General features: G+C 44.7%; 1 protein-coding gene across 1 annotated transcript in view; it reads right to left on the reverse strand.

Annotated features, from left to right (window-relative positions):
- kcnn1a (potassium intermediate/small conductance calcium-activated channel, subfamily N, member 1a) overlaps window positions 1-24,585 on the reverse strand; it is an 84,879-nt gene that overhangs the window by 11,502 nt on the left and 48,792 nt on the right. Inside the window, exons 5-7 of the mRNA XM_060846222.1 lie at window positions 13,131-13,272; window positions 9,807-9,917; window positions 7,851-7,978 (exon numbers count right to left, since the gene is read on the reverse strand). Coding sequence (XP_060702205.1) covers window positions 7,851-7,978; window positions 9,807-9,917; window positions 13,131-13,272 — 381 coding nt within the window. The remainder of the gene's footprint in view (window positions 1-7,850; window positions 7,979-9,806; window positions 9,918-13,130; window positions 13,273-24,585) is intronic.

A 24,585-nucleotide genomic window follows, 5' to 3' on the forward strand; every position in this document is an offset into this window, starting at 1 on the left:
TTGCAGTTCCCATTTCCCTTTCATTTCTTTGAATTAAATTTAAAACTTTCAGTTTTCCTTCAGGTTTGGATTTAGTAAGGAACAAGTTGGTATTTCTGAGGAACTTGCTTTTTCCCCAAGGCAGAGCCACTAATCATTGAATATGGTCCAGCTAAGAGGGACCGAGGAGTGGTGAGGTTACAGCCATAGCTCTCTGACTGGTTCCTACAGCCCACCTACCACACACAGGCTCCTAAACATCGCACCCCATCCCCACGCAAAAGGAAAGGGAAGATTATAAAATCAAACACAACTTACTTCTGGCCTCTGCATTGAGTTAGCGAAACAGAACAGAAAAAAAAGGACAAAAACACATCACAGAATTAATACGATAAGACACAGGGATAAAGGAACATACAACAAATAACAATTATCCAACCCCTCTCACACGAATCTTTCAGTCTCTGAGTTTGAAGCTTCTTAACCCTGTGCAATCAAAGGGAGACCAGGTTCTCCAATGATGTGGGGAGGGAACAGGAAAGGCCTGTACTAGACTGGAGCTTGGGTTGTGAGCCTTGGTTAGGGTGTTGCACTAGAGGATGGACTGAAATGCAAAGTACAGACATCCTAAGGGTTCCCCTACCCTCCAACTCAGGGTCCTCTTTTTACTGAACACTCTATTCAGTGTACTGGTGCTGACAATATGGGAGCCAAAGCACCAATTTCATTAGCACTTTTCTTGTACACTCTGTGGCTGTAGCACATGAAGGGTAAGTCAGTTGTATTAACCGTAGCTCAGTAGCCAGTACCCTTACCTCAGAGTGAGATGTTCAGGAGCTCACACCGTACTTGAGAAAACTGAGTAGACAGTGCAGTCTGACACTCCATTAGATTTGAAGTGTGTCCCCTCCTGGGTAGATATTAACTACTGAAAATGTGTTGCTGGAAAAGCGCAGCAGGTCAGGCAGCATCCAAGGAACAGGAGATTTGACGTTTCGGGCATAAGCCCTTCTACAGGAATGGCCGTTCCTGAAGAAGGGCTTATGCCCGAAACGTCGAATCTCCTGTTCCTTGGATGCTGCCTGACCTGCTGCGCTTTTCCAGCAACACATTTTCTGCTCTGATCTCCAGCATCTGCAGTGCTCACTTTCTCCTCGTAGATATTAACTACTCCAGAGTAACAGGTATTTGGAAGAAATATTGGTGTCCTGGGTCAATACTTATCTCTCAACCAGCATCGTTTAAAACCTGGTCTTATCACATTATTCAATTGGGGCGGCGTGGTGGCTCAGTGGTTAGCACAGCTGCCTCACAGCACTTGGGTTCAATTCCTGCCTTGGGCAATTGTCTGTGTGGAGTTTGCACATTCTCCCTGTGTCTGTGTGGGTTTCCTCCAGGTGCTCCGGTTTCCACCCACATTCCAAAAAAGTGCAAGTAGGTGAATTGGCCATGCTAGGTTGCCCGTAATGTTAGGTGCATTAGTCAAGGGTGAATGTAGGGGAATGGGTCTGGGTGAGTTGCTCTTTGGAGGGTCGGTGTGGACTTGTTGGGCCGAAGGGCCTGTTTCCACACTGTAGGGAATCTAATCTAATCATTACTTCTGTGGGAGCAATGTTTTGCATATTTTCTGGAATTTCTTTTATTGGATGTAGCCATCACTGGGAAAGCCAGGAATTGCTGTCCAGCCTGTTACTTCCAAGAATTACTCCATTGACTGTAAATTACTTTGGGCCATTCCAAGGTTTTGAAAGGCACCATACAAATGCAAGTTATTTATCTTGGTGTACTGAATATGAAATAATGCTGGGACATTATAATAGTCAGCAACATGATTTAGCAAATATCAGTTGTTGATAACAAATTGATCCCAAATAAAGGACACCAGGTTAGAATTGTACTGAGGTGTTTCATGTAAGGTAGAGATGAACCTGACCCTTGACTCCTGACCCAAGCTATCAGCACACTGTAGCCAATAATGACCCAGCAGAATAAAAGATCCTGTCTAAAGATGTGTACACCTTGTGTCTTTCACTGTGTCTCACACCTGCACACACACAACATGGGTGCTGGGGAAAAAATAAGCACTACCGCAGTTAGGCGGGAGTGTGGGGGTAATATGAAAAAAATTTTAAAAAATAAAGGATCCTGTCATTCCTCTCTGAGCATTTGGAAAGGGCTCATCCCTGCAGGTTTCTAATGGTTATTGGAGACCAGTGGTTTGGGTATGCAAAAATAAACACTCCTTGCACTTGGCTCAGTTTGCTAAATCCCACGGCAGAGATACTGACCCCTGGAATATGAAGCCTTCAGTAGTGTGGTGGTCACTGGTACACCTTAGTTGCTTTGTTCTGACAGTGGGAGATGATCAGTGTATAGGGGCATGCTGCTGACCGTTCAGTCTGTGTTTTTACAGGCACATAGTACAGCATGCCTCAGACAGGCCTGCAGGAGGGGTTTACTCACTCAACTCAATCCAGGCCTTAGCTCAATAGATATGAAGTTGGAAAAACACAACAGGCCAAACAGCATTGAGGAGCAGGAAAGTCAACATTTGGGTCCAAAACTCATCAGCAGAGGAAGGGTTTCGCCCTGAAGCTTTGACTTTCCTGCTGCTCAGGTCTTGTCTGACCTGCTGTGCTTTTCCAGCTTCACATCGATTGACTCTGACATCCAGCATCTGCGGCCCTCACTGTCTCCAAGCCTTATCCCCTCGGCTGGAGTTACCAACTCTGTCTGGTCATATTCCAGGAGGTCCATCACACGACTGCCAACTGCCCAGCCCTGCACTTCCTCTATTAGCTGTACAAGATTGCCATCCTTCTGGCACCCGCCTTTCCATAGCCAATGAAAAATGAACAGATCTTGGCTGCTGATTGACGAATCTAACTGTTGGTCAAATAGCCACTTAGTTGCATTTCCAACACGTTTTTCCAGCTAATGACACTGTTTAAAGAAAAGGGAAAAACACAATTGTTTTAATGCCATCGTTTTTCTCCCAGGGATTTGCTTGCTGCAGTGTTCTGGAGTTGAGTCTTTACTTTGTGGGACTCCAGGGGACTCCTGCCTGTTGTAAACAATAACACCACAAGCTCCAGTTATTGTCGGCAATATTAAGGCTCATTAAGGGGATAAAGTCTCAAATCAGATTGATTGACCAAAGCCTAGAAGGTGAAGACTCTTGGCAATATTTTGATATTTGCTTAAAAAGCATAATTGATTTCTAAAAAGATATCATGTGACAGGGGCCTTGTCATTGAGGTAACAGAGCAGTGATACAACATAACAGAGGAAAGGGAACTTAAAATAAATGGCAGGTTAGTTTAGCTGATAATCTGGTTACTAAATAAGCTTCAATTAATAACTTTCAGGACTTTGAAATCACTGGGAAAAAATAGTATTTAAATAAGTCCAACCTTTGACATTGACATGACAGTGATGTGTGGGTCCACAGAACAGACTTTCCTGCAGTTAATGTATAGGTTTAATATTTACAGCATCATATCACTAAACCAATTCAAATTAGAGTTTCATTGATCACTATGTGTGAGTGGATTATCTGTTAAACTTTATTCAGAGAGCTGATATGATGTTGTGGGTACAATTCATCACAAACCTCCCAAGGCATCTACTGGTGTTCGGAATGTTTTACATTGAGCTCCCAGAGGTACCTGTCCATGTATATTATTTAATGCTCATCTCCCTTGTGCAGAAGCACTTGAATTCAGCAGAGCCTGTGTTTCTGAACGTCATCAGTGGGCACAAAGCAGGAAATTGCTCCCTGTCTTTAATCACAGGATCATATGCATTGGAGATTGTTTGGTTTCCAACTTCCCTGCTCAGTGTTTTAACAAGGTGTGTGCTACTTCGCTGTATTCCCATGTCCCGCTGCACTGGCGCTCAGAGAACTGTTGTATTTCAAGCAATTAGTAACATGATGAAGCACAATTCTATTCTTTGAATGTCTACCTAGTGGGAATTTGCTTGAAATCACTTCACAACTTCTCACTTCAGATCCTTAACCCGAGAAGACTGCTATTGCCTCAGTCTGACCTAGATTCAATGCCAGATTCGATGTGGTTGGTGGTGTTAGTGTTTAGCACACTGCCCTAGAACCAGCCTCCTCCTGGGAATCCTGGCAATAGCCTGTGCTAATAACACCAAATACCATTAACTATCCAGTCCAACAATGTATAACCTTGAACGTTTAACTCATGTTAATTCTCAGGAATGAAGTTCACTTGAATCATGCCTTTGAGTCAATATTTCTGACTCTCAAATTCCTTTCATATAACAAAGCCAGCGATGTCATTCCAAATGTTCAACTGTTGAACATACATATGATATTGAGAAGGATTCAATGCAGTTAGAATGGAAATGAACTGGATGCAACTAGAATGGTACACAATATGTGGAATGTCGGAAGACTGGATAAGAGAGTGAAAAAGGGGAAAAAAAAACAGGTAAAATTTGAAGAATTAACTGACGGAACAGAATTAATATTCTCATGATAATGCACTGCTTGGGATTATTCTGAATATTAATCCTATTCCATTTCACTTCCTGCCTAACTTGCTTGAGACATTAACTTAGAATTTCAAATGGTTGTTTTTTGACATTTTCATAATGAGATCTATAATCAGTCAGAGTGAGAAACGCTGTGAAAAAAATTGGAACTGGTTGGAATTTTAGATTAAAGTGGACATAAAGCTATTATTCTAGAGATATATGTGCAGCATGGGCCCAATCACTAACTCAATCCATCTCGTTACATCACTACAGGTTCCAATTACTCTTGAGGACTTGATGCCACAATCTGGTTTGACACTCTAGTGCAGGGAGAGTGCTGCTGTGTCACAGGTGCCATTTATAAAAGACATTAAACTGAGACCCCTGGATCTGGAGGATTGGTGCTTCAGATGAATGAGAAAGAGCCCATGGTGTTTGTGTGACAGTCAGATGTTCTCCTTGTGTCCTGGCCAAAGGTTCTTTCCACTCCGTTAAGCAACTTCACTAACACCAGTTCCCTTGCCCACTTTTAAAGTACTCCTTCTTGTTTGTAAATCCCTCCACAGTATTACCTCTCCCTACCTCTATATCCTCTTCCAGCCCTAAAACCTCCAAGATCTCTGCACTCCCTCATACCTGGCCCTCTTGCTCATTTCTGGTTTCTGTTGTACCCCCATTTGTTGCTGTGCCTTGAGCTGCTTGGATCCTGCTGAAACCTCTCCACCCTAAAACCTCTCAAAGACTACCACTTTGGCCAAGTTTTTGTTCACCTGTCCAAATGTCTGGTGTCAGATTTTGTCTGGTCACATTTGTGAGAAATGTTTTGGAAAATTTCTATTTCATGAAAGGCGCAGTATAAATACACATGTCCTCGTTGTGATGTTTGATGGAGGCTAATGGAACAGTCCTCTGCTTCAAGCATGTTCTATCTTGCTTTGAGGTCATTATTTTCTTTGCTAAGAAAATTCTTTATTTTGATTGGAACAGTTTGCTCAAGACGTGAACTTAGCTCTCCTTGTGAAATTGCCACTTGCTGGAGTGCATTGAAATACTGAAATACCATCTGATAGCTTTCCTATGCTTGGGACCAGCATGTGTACTTGGGCAAACCTCTGCTGAGAAATAGCCTGAGGATAGTTGTTTAGCTGTGTTTTATCTTTGAGCTCAAGGCACCAGTAAAGTGATTTCCAACTGAGATCAATTCTGCTGATGTAGAATGTGAAAAATGGATCTTATCCAAAAGCGCAATGATTCATTTCTGAATATCTTAACAATTAACAACACACAAGAAGCATGACACCATTCGGGACAAAGCAGCCCATTTCATTGACACCCCTTTTATCATCTTCAACCACTGATGCTCAGTAGCAGCAGTGTGTACCACCAACAAGATGTACTGCAGGAATTCACCAAAGATTCTCAGACAGCACCTACCAAACCCACCTCCACTTCCATCTAGAAGGACAAGGGCAGAAGGTACATGGGAACACCATTCCCTGAAAGTTCCCCTCCAAGCCACTCACAATCCTGACTTGGAAACATATCACTGCTCCTTCAGTGTCGCTGGGTCAATATCCTGGAATTCCCACCCTGAGGGCATTGTGGGTCAATTTACAACACATGGACTGATTCAGCTCAAGAAAGCAGCTCACCCCCACCTTCTCAAGGGGCAACTAGAGATGGACAATTAAAGATATGCAATCTAATGAAATAACACATTTTTTTTGTCAATAGGGCTGTTGTGGAGCAGTAATAGAGAGCCTACCTCTGAATCAAGAGGTCTAGCTTCAAGTCCCACCTGTTCCAGAATTGTGTCATAACATCACTGAACAGGTTCATTAGAAAATATTGGGAATGAGAATTACACACTAGAGGTAAAACAGAAGTTAAAGTAATTCAAAAGGGCTAAGGTAGAACAGTAGGATTCTTGTGGTGCTGTGGTAGTGCCCTTCTCTCTGAGCCAGGAGGCCTGGGTACAAGTCCCACTTGCTCCAGGTGTGTGTCATAACATTTTCTAATCAATCTGTTCAGAGTATTTACCAAGGGATGGTTGAATCAACAGCCCATTGTGCTTTTGTTAAACCTGCAAGATTACCCCAGACTCTCAACATGTCCTCGATTTCTTCAACTCTCTCAGACAAAACACAGCCAGGCAGGAATCAGCTGACCTACTCAACTACTCACACTCCATGAGCAGCAGGAACGTGGAGACTAGCACACTCTGCTCAATGCCCCAGCCTCAATGTTCTCTCTCCCATCAAACTAACTGTGGCCAATTTCATCTTCCCAACCCCAACAGGTCCAAGTGGCTCTCCTGTGTAGCCGCCCCCCCCATCGAATTCTGAGGCCCATCAGCTGCCTGTCCGGAGGTTCGCCCTGCAGTTGGTTTTTGTCACACAGACAATTGAGCTGTCAATCTGACCAGCTGCCAGCCAGGAAAACTCAAAAAGAAGTGATAACAAGGTCTTATTTTGTCAACGTCCTCTGCCATTTCTGGCCTCCCTGCAGTACCCCCACCCCCTTCAATCGCACCCTCTTACATGAGCCCCTGTAAATAGTAAACCATGCTGTCTCCAACCTGTTCTCTGGTTCCACTGCCAAGGGCACTAGAACCAGCATTTAGACTCATGGTGCTCCGCACACACTCAGGTGGCTATTGACAGGAGGATCAGACAGAAGGAAGTGCTGGGTGCTACCTGAAGGAATTCAGCTATCCCTTCTACAGCATGGCCACTCATGAAACTTAAAATCAGAAGAGGTATTTAAACATTTTGCAGTATATTCATTCAATGGACAGATAGCAATGAAACAACACACAAATACACAGAAGGTCAGATACAGGGATCTGGAATCTGCCCTTGCTGTTATTGACATGAAAAGACAAAATAAGAAAACAAAAAAATTGAACCAGATGAGAGGAATAATACTGGCCGTGAATTTTAAAAGTGAATTCCAAGGGGAATTAGTAATCAGTGGATTACAATGGAAAACAATGGAATGTTATTAATCAGTGAATGCAGATCAATAACATATGAAAGGGATTTTAAATTTGAATACAGGGCTATGTGGGAGTTATAATCATAAGTGAATGGATAGACAACCACTTTAGGAGTTCAAGACTACAGCCAGACTGAAGAGTGGGGTGACCTTCCAGAGGAACCTTCTAGAATCCAATTTCCAAAATCTCCATTCATGGGAAAATTGCACAGAAGAGGTCCCCAGAAACTGTACAAAACTTTGAGGAGACAACTGATGAAGGGCATTCCGGAGAGTCGGGGCACACAGTCAATGTCTGAGATGTTTAAGTCTGAATAAACAAGTCAGTGAAGATAACATGGAGGGAACCTCAGAGGCAGGCTACTCACTGATGAATGGCTTGAAGAAATTTCCGTTGGTGTTTACGGACTTTGGCGTGGTCAATCTTCTTTACCAGTTTGGTGTGTTTGTAAATCAGCCACGTTTCCCTGAGTACATTGGCAGCAGTGTTTTTTACCTGAAAGAAATGAACTGGAAATCAGAGGCAGGTTTTGGAAAGCCAGGCACTCTTGAGTTATTTTTGTACCATGGGGTCAATTTGTTTCGGATTACAGGCCTTTGATTTTATTGTATGGTGGCTTGTTACTGGCTGGCACAGGAAGATTCAAGTTGTGAGGCAGTCATTCAGCTGAATAGGAATGTTGGTACCCATTCCATATGCCCTCTCGAATTTCCTCCTTCCTGTTCCAAGTTATTAACTGCCAAAGGCAGCCCTATTGTCCAGGACAGAGGGGGTTACAACAAGGTCAAGTAACTGAGCCCAAGACTTTTGGGGACTTGCTCAGGCCAGAGACCAGGGGCTTGCAGCCAATCATCTCTGCCCTTGGCCCTGGTCAGCCATGTTTCAATGAGTAACCTCTTGGTTCAAACTCCACACCAAAAGTTAAAGCACAAGTTCCAGGCAGACATTCCTGTGGGCAGCACTGTGGGAGCACCGCACTATCGGAGGGTCAGTGCTGAGGGAGTGCCGCACTGTCAGAAGGTCAGTGCAGAGGGAACGCCGCACTGTCGGAGGGTCAGTGCTGAGGGAGTGCTGCACTGTCGGTGGATCAGTGCTGCACTGTCGCAGGGTCAGTGTGAGGGAGCATCGCACTGTCAGAGGGTCAATGCTGAGGGAGTGCTGCACTGTTGGAGGGTCATTGCTGAGGGAACACCGCACTGTCGGAAGGTCAGTGCTGAGGGAGTGCCACACTGTCGGAGGGTCAGTGCTGAGGAACGCCGCACTGTTGGAGGGTCAGTGCTGAGGGAGTGCTGCACTGTCGGTAGGTCAGTGCTGAGGGAACGCTGTACTGTCGGAGGGTCAGTGCTGAGGGAGTGCTGCACTGTCGGTGGGTCAGTGCTGAGGGAGTGCCACACTGTCGCAGGGTCAGTGTGAGGGAGCACCGCACTGTCGGAGTGTCATTGCTGAGGGAATGCTACACTGTCGGAGTGTCAGTGCTGAGGGAACGTGCACTGTCGGAGGGTCAGTGCTGAGGGAGTGCCGCACTGTCGGTGGGTCAATGCTGAGGGTGCACTGCACTGTTGGAGTGTCAGTGCTGAGGGAGTGCCGCACTGTTGGAGGATCAGTGCTGAGGGAGTGCTGCCCTGTCAGAGGTTCAGTGCTGAGGGAGTGCCGCACTGTCGGAGGGTCAGTGCTGAGGGAGTGCCGCACTGTCGGAGGGTCAGTGCTGAGGGAGTGCCGCACTGTCGGAGGGTCAGTGCTGAGGGAGTGCCGCACTGTCGGAGGGTCAGTGCTGAGGGAGAACCACATTGGGCATGTTGTATTGAATAAGACATTAAAATGAGACCCTGACTGCAGTAAGAATGAAAGATCTCATAGTCACTAGTTTGAGGATGAGCTGGAGCTCCTAATCAGTGTTCCTCTCTCAACGAACATTAATGAAAATAAATGATGTGGTTGCTGATCAAAGTGCAGTTTATGGGAGCTTGCTGTGTGCAAATTGGCTGCTGCACTTCTCACATCACAGCAGAGATCACGCATCAAAAGAAATGGTTACAATACAGTTTAGGATTTCCTAAGGATGTAACAAGGTGCCACTGCAATGCAAATCCTTTCTTTCTCTTGTTCCTTCAGATCAAGGTAAAGGACGATTAGCTACGATTCCGCTCCGTGTTGGTCCTGTCCACCAGTGTGGTGTGCTGTGTTGAGTCTCGCTCCCTCTGAAGCCCATTATTAGATGGTGGGGGTAGGAAACAGGCAGGCGATTGAGGTCAGGCCAGAAGCACCATTTAACCGGACACATGGGTCCAGGCCCTCTCCTCGCACAGTTCCGACGAGCTCTCACCCGCTTTGTTAGCTGCGTGTCCATCATGAAGTTATGCACGTGTTTCTCGGCTTTGGTAAGTTCTAGCTTTCGTGCGACCACAGCCACCACAAGCGCCGTGCACCCAGCTCCCTTCAAAAGAATCAAAATTACAATACACAAATATACAAGTAAACAAACATATTCCCCACTGCCCGAGAGAATCCCTGACACTGCTGGATCACCTCCACCAATCAGAGGTTCATAACAAACAAGAAAGCAGGAGAAAAGAATGAGCTGTTGATGGCATTAAAAAAGCCTGTTTTTATTTATTTCCATGTAATTCCTTTCTTTATTGATTGCACCTTCAAGCCATTTTACATATGTGAAGACAGTGGCTATATCTCGAAAGCTTTTTCATTGGCTGTAAAATGCTTTGAGATAGCCGAAGATCCTGAAAGGTGCTATAGAAATGTAACTCCGTCTCTCCTTATAATCTGTAACTCTTTTCCCAACAGCCAAGAAAATCCAATTGGGTAACAATTCGTTTGCTTGCATTTCTGATTTGTCCTGTCGGTGAGACACTGTGGGGATGGTCAGGGCAGGTGGGAGGATGTACAGATGTATGAGTGATGAGCAGGAAGAGGCCATTCAGCCCCTTGAAGCTGCTCGGCCATTCAGTAAGATCATAGCCAATCTCCATGAGAGAATGAGTTGGTTGGATGTGCATGGATAATTCTGAAAATGTCCAATCAGATTTGATGGTTTTTAAAGTCAGTGGGTGGTCAAAAGATGCAGAGCTGAAAATGTGTTGCTGGTTAAAGCGCAGCAGGTCAGGCAGCATCCAAGGAACAGGAAATTCGACGTTTTGGGCATAAGCCCTTCATCAGGATTCCTGATGAAGGGCTTATGCCCAAAACGTCGAATTTCCTGTTCCTTGGACGCTGCCTGACCTGCTGCGCTTTAACCAGCAACACATTTTCAGCTCTGATCTCCAGCATCTGCAGACCTCACTTTTTACTGGTCACAAGATGCAGCCGAGGATTGGACGATAGTGAGTCTGATGCTTGGTTTTGACCTTGCTCAATTGAACCCAATGGAAATTGAATCAGGAAGGAGTAAAACAGAGTTGTTGATTGCACAGTACCCCAAAGCAAATTTCATCCCCAGTGAGGAGCAGATTGACAGTTGCAATTAACCAACTGCTGTTGTCTGAATAACCAAGTCAAGATGGTCATTACCCCTGGGGGTTGTGCTTGTTTTGTTTGTTCTAACTGCCACCATATCCTCCTCCACACTCTGCTTTATTTCTCTCGCCCTGTGTTCTGTTCTGTTCTCTGCATCATTCATTCTGAAAGTCTCATCAAATCCCACATCTCAGTTTTCACATTGGCTGACATTGATTTAACTTCAACAACATCTTAGAGATGTACAGCACGGACACAGACCCTTCGGTCCAACCCGTCCATGCCGACCAGATATCCCAACCCAATCTAGTCCCATTTGCCAGCACCAGGCCCATATCCCTCCAAACCCTTCCTATTCATATACCCATCCAAATACATTTTTAAATGTTGCAATTGTACCAGCCTCCACCACTTCCCCTGGCAGCGCATTCCACAATCGCACCAACCTCTGCATGAAAAAGTTACTCCTCGGATCACTTTTAAATCTTTTCCCTCTCACCCTAAACCTATGTCCTTTAGTTTTTGACTGCCCTACCCTGAAAAAAAACCTTGTCTATTTACCCTATCCATGCCCCTCACGATTTTATAAACCTCTATAAGGTCACCCCCTCAGCCTCTGACACTCCAGGGAAAACAACACCAGCCTGCTCAACCTCTCCCTAAAGCTCAACCCTCCATTCTCAGCAACATTGTTGTAAACCTTTTTTGTACCATCTCAAGTTTAACAACATCCTTCCTTTAGCAGGGTGACCGGAATTGTACGCAGCAGTCTAAGGTGGCCTCAGCAACATCCTGTATAGATGCAACATGGGCTCCCAACTCCTACACTCAATCCTAGAACAAACAAAGCAGCTATGAAATGCACTTATGAAGAAATGCTGTTCATGATGCCAATACAAAGCTGACTGATCTGCTCCAGTAACTCTCCTTGACTAATTTACCACTTCAAATGGAAAGGATTCATTTAGAGGGAACAGTGGGGGATGAGGAAGTAAGGTGAGGAGCTTTGGTGGCCGTTGCATTGAGAAAAGAGGTCTGCTGGAGGTGGGACTATGTGGGTTTGCTGCTAAACTGACTGCAGAAGGCCAAGTAAATCATCCGTTCTGTCAAATGATCTTGTACGTCAGGAGATGGAGTTGGGACACAGGCCCAGAACAAAGTGGTCTGCATGGGAGAGCCATCATACTCCAGCCAGACCACAGGGCTGCTGTTTCATTACAGAGCGATGACTAGAGGTGCTTTATCCTGAGGGAGACCACGCCTCAGGCGAGGGGAGGGGGAGACAAGGAGAATCCTCAGGTGGTGTGGGAATTGAACTGACGCTGCTGGTGTCACTCTCTGTCACATCCAGCAATCTGAGGAGTACGGTCAGGGTGAGGACAGATATAAACTGCAAGATGTTCATCACAATGTCGCCTCTTGAAGAAATCATGCGAGCACCAAGCTACCTGAACTGGATTAATGTTTATCAATCATTCACAACGTGGCATGTAAAAGAGGAATTTAGATTAATACCAAACAAGATGTTTTTTCATAAATCAGTTCCATTAATCAACTCTTTCGTCAATCCATTCTCCATCTCCCCGCCTCCCACCTCCCTCCCCCCAGCCCCCTCAATCCCATCTCCCACCTCCCTCCCCCCCAGACCCCTCAATTCCATCTCCCACCTCCCTCCCCCCACCCTCTTCAATCCCACCTCCCACCTCCCTCCCCCTACCCCCCTCAATCCCACCTCCCTCCCACCACCCCCCCTCAATCCCACCTCCCACCCCCCTCAATCCCACCTCCCTCAATCCCACCCCCCACAATCCCACCCCCCTCATCCCACCCCCATCAATCCCACCTCCCTCAATCCCACTTCCCTCAATCCCACTTCCCTCAATTCCACTTCCCTCAATCCCACCCCCCTCAATCCCACCCCCCTCAATCCCACTTCCCTCAATCCCACTCTCCTCAATCCCACCTCCCTCAATCCCACTCCCCTCAATCCCACCCCGTCAATCCCACCCCCCTCAATCCCACTTCCCTCAATCCCACCCCCCCTCAATCCCGCCCCCCTCAATCCCACCTCCCTCAATCCCATCTCCCACCTCCCCCACTTTTTCCCCAGTACTCCCCAGTTCCACCTCATTATGTGGGACGCTGCGAGTGGATAACTAATTTTATCATAAAATCTTACCATAATCCCCGTGAGCAGGCAGACCCCCTTCCCGCAGTATGTATGAGGCACCATATCCCCGTATCCAATCGACAGAAACGTGATTGAGATTAGCCACATTGCTCCCAAAAAGTTGCTGGTGACTTCCTGTTTATCATGGTATCTGTGTGGATTCAGAGCAGATGCTAATTAGGAACATGGCATACAGCAGAGACCTGTCCTTCACTGAATCTGATAGAAGCCTGACAGTGCAGGCTGAATAGCCCACTGTGTTAAACATCAAAGATGAAAGCAGTGAGAGAAAAATGCAGGTAAAGTTGGGAAAAGAGACCACTCAGCCCCTCAAATCTGGTTCATCCTTCTCAGTTGATCTGTATCTGAAAGCCACCTGGCTACCTTGGCTTTGTGGCCCTGATACCCCTTTCCCAACATCGCATCCATTCTCTCAGTCAGTGTGGTGATGGGGCTTGTAGGAAAATCAATGAGGAGCCAGTCAGAGTGAGAGCATAATGTTCTAATCTGGAGATGGGAAAATTATGATACTATAAACTGCGGGAGCAGAATTAGGCTACTTGGCCCATCGAGCCTGCTCCACTACTCAATCATGCTGATATGTTTCTCAACCCCATTCTCCTGCCTTCTCCCCATAACCCTCGATCCCCCTTGCCAACCAAGAATCTATCTATCTCTGTCTTAAATACACTCAGTGACTTGGCCTCCACAGCCCTCTGCACCAATGAGTTCCACAGGTTCCCCACCCTCTGAAGAAATTCCCTCTTAACTCAGTTCTAAAGGGTTGTATCTTCACGCTGAGGCTATGCCTTCAGGTCCTAGTCCCTCTTACTGTTGGAAACATCTTCCCCACATCCACTCTATTCAGGAGTCTCAGTATTTTCTAAGTTTCTGTCAGACCTCCTCCATCCTTCTAAACTCCATCGAGTACAGACACAGTCATCAACTACTCCTCATATGACAAGCCTTTCATTCTAAGGATCATTCCTGTAAACACCCGGACCCCCTCCAACACCTGCACATCCTCCCTCGGATACAGAGCCCAAAACTGGTCACAATATTCCAATTCGGTCTAACCAGAGCCCTATACAGCCTCAGCAGTACATCCCTGCTCCTATATGCTAGTCCTTTCAAAATGAATATTAACAATAAATTTGCCTTCCCAGAAAGCAACTGAACCTGCATGTTAACCTTAAGAGAATCCTCAACTGGCACTCCAAGTTCCTTTGTGCTTCAGATTTCCGAAGTCTTTCCTCATTTAGAAAATACTCTACACCTTTATTCTTTCTAACATCGTACATAACCTCACTCTCTCCCACATCATATTCCTCCTGCCACTTCTTTGCCAATGCCCGAGCCTGTCCAAATCATTCTGTGGCCTCCCTGTTTCCTCACTACTACCCGTCCATTCGCTTATCTTTCTGCGCAAACAAAGGTCCAAAGCGCTTAGTTCCTTTCTCCAGATCGTTGATGTATAATGTGAATGGTTGTGGTCTCATCACTGATGACCCCTTGACAAAGCCATGCTGACTCAGCCCTATTTCACTATGCACTTCCAAGAAATCCACAATCTCATCCTTAATAATGGATTCTAAAATCTTACCAATGACCAAAGTCAGGCTAACCAGTCTATAGTTTTCTGTTTGCTATTTTCTGCCTTCCTTCTTAGACATTTTCCAGTCCTCTGGGACCCTCCCATATTCCAGTGATTCCTGAAGGATCACCATCAATGCCTCCACAACCTCTTCAGCTATCTCCTTCAGAACTCTGGGGTGTAGTCTGTCTGGTCCGGGTGATTTATTCACATTCAGGCGTTCCATCTTCCCCAAAAACTTCTCCTTAGTGATGACCATTACACTCACCTCTGTCCCTGAATCTCTTGAAGTTCAGGTATGCTGCTGGTGTCTTCCATTATGAAGACTGATGCAAAGTACCTCCATTCGTCCACCATTTCTTAGTTCCCTATTCCAGCCTCATTTTTCAGCAGTCAAATGTCCACTCTTGCCTGTATCTTATTTTTACATATATCTAAAAAAACCTTGCAATCTTCTTTAATATTACTAGCCAGCCCACCCTCATATTTCATCTTCTCCCCCCAATTGCTTTTTTAGTTATTGTCTGCTGATTTTTAAAGGCTCCCAATCTTCTGGCTTCCCATTAATCTTCACCATATTGTATGCTTTTTCTTTTGCACTTATGCTGTCTCTGACTTCCCTTATCAGCCGTGGGTTACCTCATTCTCCTCTTAGTGTGTTTTTTTCTTCCTTGGAATGAATTTCTACTGTCCCTCCCGATCTACTCCCAGAAACTCCTGCCATTGCTGCTCTACCGTCTTCCCTGTGAGGCTTCCCCTTCCAAACAAGAAGGCGGGGTCTACATAAGCTGGAGATCAGAGTTGAAAAGTGTGGCGCTGGGAAAGCACAGCAGGTCAGGCAATATCCGAGGAGCAGGAGAATCAACTTGGCCAGCTTCTCTGTCATGTCTTTGCAGTTACCTTTACCCAATTGTAATACCATTCCATCTCAAACTGCAGGGTGAATTCTACCATATTATGGTCACTGCCCCTTAGGGGTTCCTTCATGTTAACTTCCTTAGTCAAATCTGCTTCATTACACATCATCAATCCAGAACCACCTGCTCCTTAGTGGGCTCTACCACAAGCTGCTCCAAAAAACCATCTTGTAGACATTCCACAAAATCCTTTCCTTGTGCTCCACTACCAACTGGATATTCCTGGTCTACCTGTCTATGGAAGTCCCCCATGATTATTGTAATAGTGCCTTTCTTACATGTCTGAGTTATTTTCTGTCCCACATCCTGACTACTGCTAGAGGACCTCTGCATAATTCCCATTAGGGTCATTAATCCTTTGAAGTTCCTCAATTCTACCCAGACAGATTTGACACCCTCTTTGTCGACATCACTTTTTGCTATCGATTTAATTTCATTTTTCACTAATGGGGCAACGGCACCCCTCTACCCATTCTTTTGATAGGACGCGAATTTAGTTCGCAGCACGGATTCCTTGCCGGCATGTCTCTGTGATACCCACTACACTGACACTGGCAGCTACAATCTTTGCTACCAGGTCACTTCCCTTGTTTTGTATACTGCATGCATTTAAGTCCTATACCCTCAATCCTGTGTTCCCTGCCACCCGTCTCATAGTTCCTTTATCAGCTGTGCCTGAAGTCAGATTCCTGACCCTTTCTATATTCTCTGGCTTATTAATTAACAACTTTAATAAGCTTTCCCAAACCCCACCCTCTGACTAGTTTACAGCCCTTGTGACCAGTCCATTTCGCATTACTGTAGTTATGGTCACTGTGGCTTACAATGGGATGTGTGAGCTCCCACACATTCAAGATCAACACCACTGCCTGCACTGCTAGATCTAATATACTTCATTAAGAGCTAATTATTGTTAAACAACGTTATTAACAGACTATCAGAAATACTTATACACATTTCAGCACTTACTGTTATTAGGCTAATCCGTGTAGTTCCCTGACCAGTCAGTCAGATCACAGGACCTCCAGGATGACACTTGCTCAAAAAATGAGAAAAGAATTGTCCTGAATGAAGGTGTGCTGGAAGGGGTCTGTCACTGTATAACACTGGGGTACAGTACCGGTGGGGTGGGGTCTGTCTCTGTATAGCACTGGGGTACAGTACTGGTGGGGACAGGTCTGTCACTGTATAATACTGGGGTACAGTACTGGTGGGGGCAGGTCTGTCACTGTATAACACTGGGGTACAGTACTGGTGGGGACAGGTCTGTCACTGTATAATACTGGGGTACAGTACTGGTGGGGGCAGGTCTGTCACTGTATAACACTGGGGGACAGTTCTGGTGGGGACAGGTCCGTCACTGTAGAACACTGGGGTACAGTACTGGTGGGGACAGATCTGTCCCTGTATAACACTGGGGTACAGTACTGGTGGGGATGGGTCTGTCCCTGTATAACACTGGGGTACAGTACTGGTGGGGACAGGTCTGTCACTGTATGACAACAAGCTACTGTACTACTGGGGTTGGGTCACTGTATAACACTGGGGTGCAGTACTGGTGGAGACAGATCTGTCACTGTGTAACACTGGGGTACAGTACTGGTGGGGACAGGTCTGTTACTGTATAACACTGGGACAGTACTGGTGGGGATGGGGTCTGTCACTGTATAACACTGGGGTGCAGTACGGGTGGGGACAGGTCTGTCATTGTATAACACTCGGGTACAGTACTGGTGGTGACAGGTTGGTCACTGTATAACACTGGGGTACAGTACTGGTAGGGACAGGTCTGCAACTGTGTGACACTGTGGTGCAGTACTGGTGGGGACAGGTCTGTCACTGTATAACACTGGGGTACAGTACTGGTGGGGACAGGTCTGTCACTGTATAACTGTTCAGGCAGCATCCAAAGTGCAGCGAAATCGACGTTTCGGGCAAAAGCCCTTCATCAGGAATAAAGGCAGTGAGCCTGAAGCGTGGAGAGATAAGCTAGTGTATAACACTAGAGTACAGTACTGGTGGGGACAGGTCTGTCACTGTATGACACTGGAGTACAGTATTGATGGGGACAGGTCTGTCACGGTATCACACTGGGGTACAGTACAGGTGGGGCCAGATCTGTTACTGTATAACACTGTGGTACAGTACAGGTGAGCATAGGATTGTCATTCTCTGACACTGGGGGCCATATCTGTCACTGTCAACAGACATCTTGGAAGATCCTGTATTGGCGTCACGGAGCCCAGCATGTTATGGTTTAGACATGAAAATGCTGAGCAACTGTGCTCTGAGCAGAAGCTCCATGCTGTAGTCAATACTTGCAGCATGCTGTGCTAAATGCCTATCTTTAATGGCTCTGTGTGGATAGGGCAGCATTCTGGCGTTTTGCTTCAGAGAGTTGCTTGGCTAATCAGCAATGCTAGAGTTTTCTCAGAACAGGAACCTATTATTTTCTCAATAATTAGGCTGTGATTTGGTCTTCACCCCTCCTTTGATTTCCTTTCTTGGCATTTAGCTTTTTTAACTCAGCACCACAGCGAACACAAAAAGCTAACACAGTTTCTCTCGATTGACTGAACATCATCAAGTGGATTCTGAATGATTCTATCATGTGAAAAGAGTGTCAAAATTGTACTGACTTTTCTTATTGTCAACATGACCACTGCAGAGAGTCAAAACAGAGAAATCGATGCCTTCCTCCAATATTTGCTGTTTCTAGCACAGATATCAAGAGGAAGGAACCTAGCCCCTATCACTACCCTCACCCCAGTCCAAGGGTATTGAGGGTCAAGGGTGCTATCATCGGAACAAAGGCTGTCCTCATGAAATCCTTGTGTATGATAAGTAACCAGAATCTCTCATTTAATTACTCCTCAACCGTTTCTCTAAATTTCTTCATTTACAGGATCTGGGTGTCATTGGCTGGGCCAACGTTTACTGCCCATCCCTAATTGCCCTTGAGAAGGTGGGGATAAGCTGCCTTCTTGAACAGCTGCATACCATGAGCTGTCAGGCCAGTCACAATGCTGTTAGAGAGGGAATTCCAGGATTTTGAACCAGGAACACTGAAGAAACAGCAATATATTCCCAAGTCAGGATGAGGTGGAGGTGCCGGTGTTGGACTGGGGTGGGCAAAGTCAGAAGTCACATGAACCAGGTTATAGTCCAACAGGTTTATTTGAAATCACAAGCTTTTGCAGGGCTGCTCCTTCACCATCTGACAAAGGGTCAGCGCTCCGAAAGCTTGTGATTTCAAATAAACCTGTCGGACCAAAACCTGGTGTCATGTGACTTCTGACCAAGTCAGGATAGTGAGTGACTTTGAGGACATCTTGCAGTGATACCCCTTGTACCTGAAGTCTGTGATGTAGATGGTTTGAGTGGCAGTGTGTAGGACAGCTTGTAAACAGAGAGAATGAACAAACTACTGAGTTGATGTTTTCACATGAGTGTACATAATTCCCAGACTCTCTTAGTGCTTTGCTCACAAAGTGAGGAGAAACATAGCTCCATGTTAGTTTGAGTGAACTAGGTGAGTCAGTGAATCTTTGCTTTCTTACAATATGTCTCTTTATCACTCTCCTATGTCTTTTAAAAAATGCTCCTTGATTTATCCTGCATTCCCAGTTTTCCTATTGTTCGCTGATATCCTAAACTGTGAACCTCTGCTTTTGCCTGAGATTCACCGTGATAGAGAGAAATAGGCCAAAAAACCTGTATACCATGAACATATCACTGACAAAGGACAGGATTGATCTGGAATTAAAAACAAAACAAATATGGGTGCTGTGGTAAATCAGAAACAAAAACAGAAGTTGCTGGAAAAGCTCAGCAGGTCTGGTAGCAACTGTGGAGAGAAATCAGAGTTAATGTTTCAGGTTGAATGAACATTCTTCACTTGTGAAGAGTCTGAGGAAGGGTTACTTGATCAAAACATCAACTCTGATTTCTCGCTTGATCTGGAATTTTCAAGTTATACCCAACTATAGCTCAATACGTTCCAATATTGGCACTTGAATTCAAACCCATAGTCAATGCTGAATTATAACTCACGGTGCCTGAACAGTATGACGATGTAAACATCGATGCCCAACTCAGAGGGTTACAACATACAAGGCCATCACCCACGTCTGTGCCAGCTCTCTGAAAGAGCCAGCTAACTAGTCCCATTGCTCTATCCTTTCCTCGTCCTACAAATCTTTCTGCCTTCAAATATCTAACCAAATCCCTTCAGCAAGTTATTACTAATACTGCTTCCATCAGCCTTTCAAGCCAAGCATTCCAGACCGATGATCTCACTGTGTAAAACCTCCTCCCCTTGTGCTTCTCCCGATTCTTTTACTAATCACCTTCAATCCGTGTTCTCAGCTTAATAATGACTGACTTTAAATTTCATCTTTCATTATTACATCAATTGCTCTTAAAATTTATTAATTCTTCCCTGAGTGGGCGTCACTGACAAGGCCAACATTTATTGCTTATTCCCAGTTGCCCTTGTTTCTCTTTATTTACCTTTGAATTATTTGAAGATAGAATCCATACAGTGTGGAAGCAGGCCATTTGGCCCATCGAGTCCACACTGAGCCTCCAAAAAGCATTCCACCCAAACTCACACCATCCCTATAACCCTGCATTTCAATGGCTAATCCACATAGCCTGCATGCTATGGGCAATTTAGCATGGCCGAGCCACCAAACCTGCACATCTTTGGACTGTGGGAGGAAACCGGAGCACCCAGAGAAAAACCATGCAGACACAGGGTGAATGTACAAACTCTACACAGACAGTGACCTGAGGCTGGTATTGAACCTGAGTCCCTGAATTCCTACTCCCCTTCTCCAGATCCCTCCTTATTTGAGACTACTCAATTAAGTCGCTCCTTGGATCCCTCTGTGGTAAGGAAAATAACCCCAGCCTATCCACTCTTTCCCCATACCTGCAATTTTCTCATGCAGATAACCTTCTTGATTTCTTTTGTACCATGTCCACAGTAAGTGTGTCCTTCCTGAAATGTGATGACCAGACTGTGCACAGTCCTCCAGCTGTGGCCAACCCACTGTCTTGTATTGTTCCAGCATTATATCACCCAATAAAGGCAAGTATCCCAAATGCCTTCTTTACCACCATATCTCCCTGTCCTGGCATCATCAGGGACTTGTGGATGCTCACTCCAAGGAGTCCCACTTTCTGTAGGCTTTCTCAATACTCCTCTATTGATTGTGTATTCCCTTACTTTATCTAAATACATTACTTACTCCTTCTCCGGGTTAGACTCCATCCTCCAGTTTTCCACCCACTCAAGCAAACCACTGATATCTTCCTACAGGCAACAGCCATTCTCTTCACTATCAACTACCAGGCAATTTATGTGCTGTCTTCAAATTTCCTGATCATGCCTCCCACACTTAAAATCTAAATCATTAATATATACCACAAACAGCTACAGAAACAGTTTCTCATTTGCAAAACATCCATCAGCCAATATCTCTTATTTCCTGTCACTGAGCCAGTTTCGGATCCAACTTGCCACAATTTCCTGCATCCCATTTTTTTTCTGACCAGTCTGCCATGGGAATGTTGTCAAATGCCTTATTGAACTCCAGGTTAATAACATCCACTGCATCATCCTCATCAATCCTTCTTATTACTTAATAGGATTTTTTTTAAACAAGGCAGACATGACCTACCCTTAACAAAATCATGCCAAGTTCCCCTTATAAATCTACATTTCTCCAAATAACAGTTAATCCTCTCGCTAAATATTGATTCCAGTAATTTGCCCATCATAAAGACCGACTGGTGAAGTATAATTATTTGGCTTATCCCTCGCATCCTTTTTGAATAATGGTACGACATTCGCAAGCCTCCCTGGTACCTCACTTGTCTTTAGCGACAGTTGGAAAATGATCCTCAGAGTATCTGCTACTACCTCTTGGCCTCCTGTAAGTCTCAGATACAATCCATCTGACCCTGGTGACTTATTCACCTCAAACAATGTCAATCCCTTTAGTGATTTATGTTTTTTTAAAAAATCTAATATTTCACACTGTCCTCACCATCCCTCTCTTTGATAAAGACAGAGATAAAATAACTATCAAGAACCCTGCTCTAATCTTCGGTGCCCACACACAAGTTACCTGGATATGTCTGTTGGACCAACCCTTTCCTGGCCATTCTCTTGCTTTCAATATACAGATAAAACATCTCCGGATTTTCTTTAATTTGACTGGATATATTTTTTGTATCCTTTCTTTCTTAATTTATTTTTTCACTTCACACTGTATTTTTTTATAGTCCTCTGAAGTTTTTTTTGAGACTGTCATGACGATTATTTTTCTGTTTTATTTTAACCTCTGGAATACCAATGGATTTTGGGAAGATCACTTTTTTTCCATCATCAATTTAAAAAAAAACATCCTTGCCCCCTACAGTCCTGAGGAAAAGTCCCAATTCCAATCTCTCTTCCCATCCCAAGCTCTTTGAATGAATTGCCATCTCCCAAATTTCACCTTTCATACAAATCCATCTTTCCAATCAGATTTGCATTCCTGCCCCAGTATTACTGCCTGCACCAATTACAAAGGATACTCTGCATGACTTTGCCAAAAAGCAATGTCTCCTGGACCAGCCTGCAGCCTCTCACACGGGGCCTGACACCAACCTCCATCATGACTTCTCCACTGTCCTCTAGCTGGAGATCTGTGAAAGAAACCACTCAGGTCCACGCAGACAAAAAAATAAATGAGCAGGAAAACTGTCACCTCCAGATTTGAATATTCCAAAATTCCTCGCTGGCCTGTCACATTCCACCCTCCACATCCCTGAGGAAATCTGTGTTCCAACTCACACCAGGAGCTGAAACCTCTCACTCACTTGTGATCACAGACCTACATTGTCTCCCAGTGAAGTTACTCCCTGATCTTAGAATGCTTACCCTCATTTTCAAATCTTTTCACAGCCTCATTTTTCCCTAATGCCATACCTTCTCCATCCCATAATCCTCCAATATTGGGGAATTCTGGCTTCTTCAGCATCTCTCAAGTTTAATCACTTCAGAGAAAATGCTTGAAATACTCAGCAGAGGTGTGCAGAGAGAAAACAAAACTTAATGTTGTAGACCTCTAACCACATGAAGATTGGTTCCAATAAAAGAGAAGCTTTCTTTTCTCTCCTCTGTTGCCACCTGACCTGCTGAATTCTTTCAGGGTTCTCTGCTTTCATTTCAGATTCGATGCAGGAATACAACAAGATCTGCAAGTGATTTAAATTTCCCCAAAAGAGACAGATGGATCACCCAGGGTTAACAAAAACATTAATCAGTGATGGTGTATAAGAATGCCAGAATCGTGGTGAGCCTGAGGATTGGGAGCAATTTACACCAACAAAGGAGGATAAGGAAAAGACAACAGCAACCTAATGGGCTGCATCAAAGTGGACTGTAAAAGCTTCTGTCAGTTTATTAAAAGGAAATAATTAGCAAAGTGTGAGACAGGAGAACTTACAACGGAGAACAGGAAATAGCAAAGAAAATTTATGGGAGGGAAGTCATATTTGACAATTTTTTTTGGAGTTTGATGTTACTTGTTGCAGAGGCAAAGGTGAATAGTGGATGTGGTGTGCTGGCATTTTCAGAAGGCTTTTAATTAGATCCCACACAGGAGGTTAGTCAATAACATTAGCGCACATAGGATTGGGAGGAAAATGCGAAGACAGTTTTGAGAATCTGTTAATAGACAGAAAGCAGAAAGGAGTAATAAAAAAGCTGGATCATTCTCAGGATAGCACACTGTTAATAGTGGTCCACATTTGTTCATAATCTATATCAATGATGAGGATGATGAGTACCAGTTTTAATATTTCCAAGTTGCTGATGGCACCAATCTGGGTGAAATGTACGTTGTGAGGAGGATGCAGAGAGGTTTCAATGGGACTTGGAATTGCTATGTGAATGGGCAAGAACATTCATGGCAGGTGGAGAATAATGTAAATAATGTAAATAAGTTTAAATTGTTCCCTTTGGTAGAAAAGGCAAATAGAGTCATAGAGATGTACAGCAGGGAAGCAGACCCTTCAGCCAACTCCTCCATGCTGACCAGATATCCCAAATTAATCTAGTCCCATTTGTCAGCATTTGGCCTATATTCCTCCAAACCCTTCCTATTCATATACCCATCAAGATGCCTTTTAAATATTGCAATTGTACCAGCCTCCACCACTTCCTCTGGCAGTTCATTCCATACACGTACCACTCCCTGAGTGAAAAAGTTGCCTCTTAGGTCTCTTAAATCTTGCCCCTCTCACCTTAAATCTAAGCCTTCTAGTTTTGGACTCCTCCAAATCAGGGAAAAGGCCTTGTCTATTCACCCTATCCATGCCCCTCATGATTTTATAAACCTCTGTAAGGTCACCCCTCAGCCTCTGATGGTCCAGGGAAAACAGCCCCAGCCTATTCAGCCTCTCCCTATAGCTCAAATCCTCCAACCCTGGCAAATTCCTTGCAAATCTTTTCTGAACTCTTTCAAGGTTCACAACATCCTTCCAATAAGAGGGGGACTAGAATTGCACGCAATATTCCAAAACTGCCCTAACCAATATCCTGTACTTCCTCAACATGACCTCCCAACTCTTATACTCAATGCACTGACCAATAAAGGCAAGCATACCAAACACCTTCTTCACTATCCTATAAACCTGGGGCTCCACTTTCAAAGAATAGAGAGAATATTTCTGAAATTATAAGAGGTTAGAAGGTGCAGGAATCCAAAAGAATCTGAGTCATAGATTCATAGAAACAGATCCTTCAGTCCAACTTGTCCATGTTGACTAAATTTCCCAACTAAACTAGTCCCGCTTGCTTGTATTTGGCCCATATCTCTCTAAACCTTTCTTTTTCATGTACCTGTCCAAATATCTTTTAAATGTTGGAATTGTATCTGCATCTACCACTTTCGCT

This window comes from Hemiscyllium ocellatum, chromosome 28 (genome assembly GCF_020745735.1).
Source record: "Hemiscyllium ocellatum isolate sHemOce1 chromosome 28, sHemOce1.pat.X.cur, whole genome shotgun sequence".
NCBI lineage: Eukaryota > Metazoa > Chordata > Chondrichthyes > Orectolobiformes > Hemiscylliidae > Hemiscyllium > Hemiscyllium ocellatum.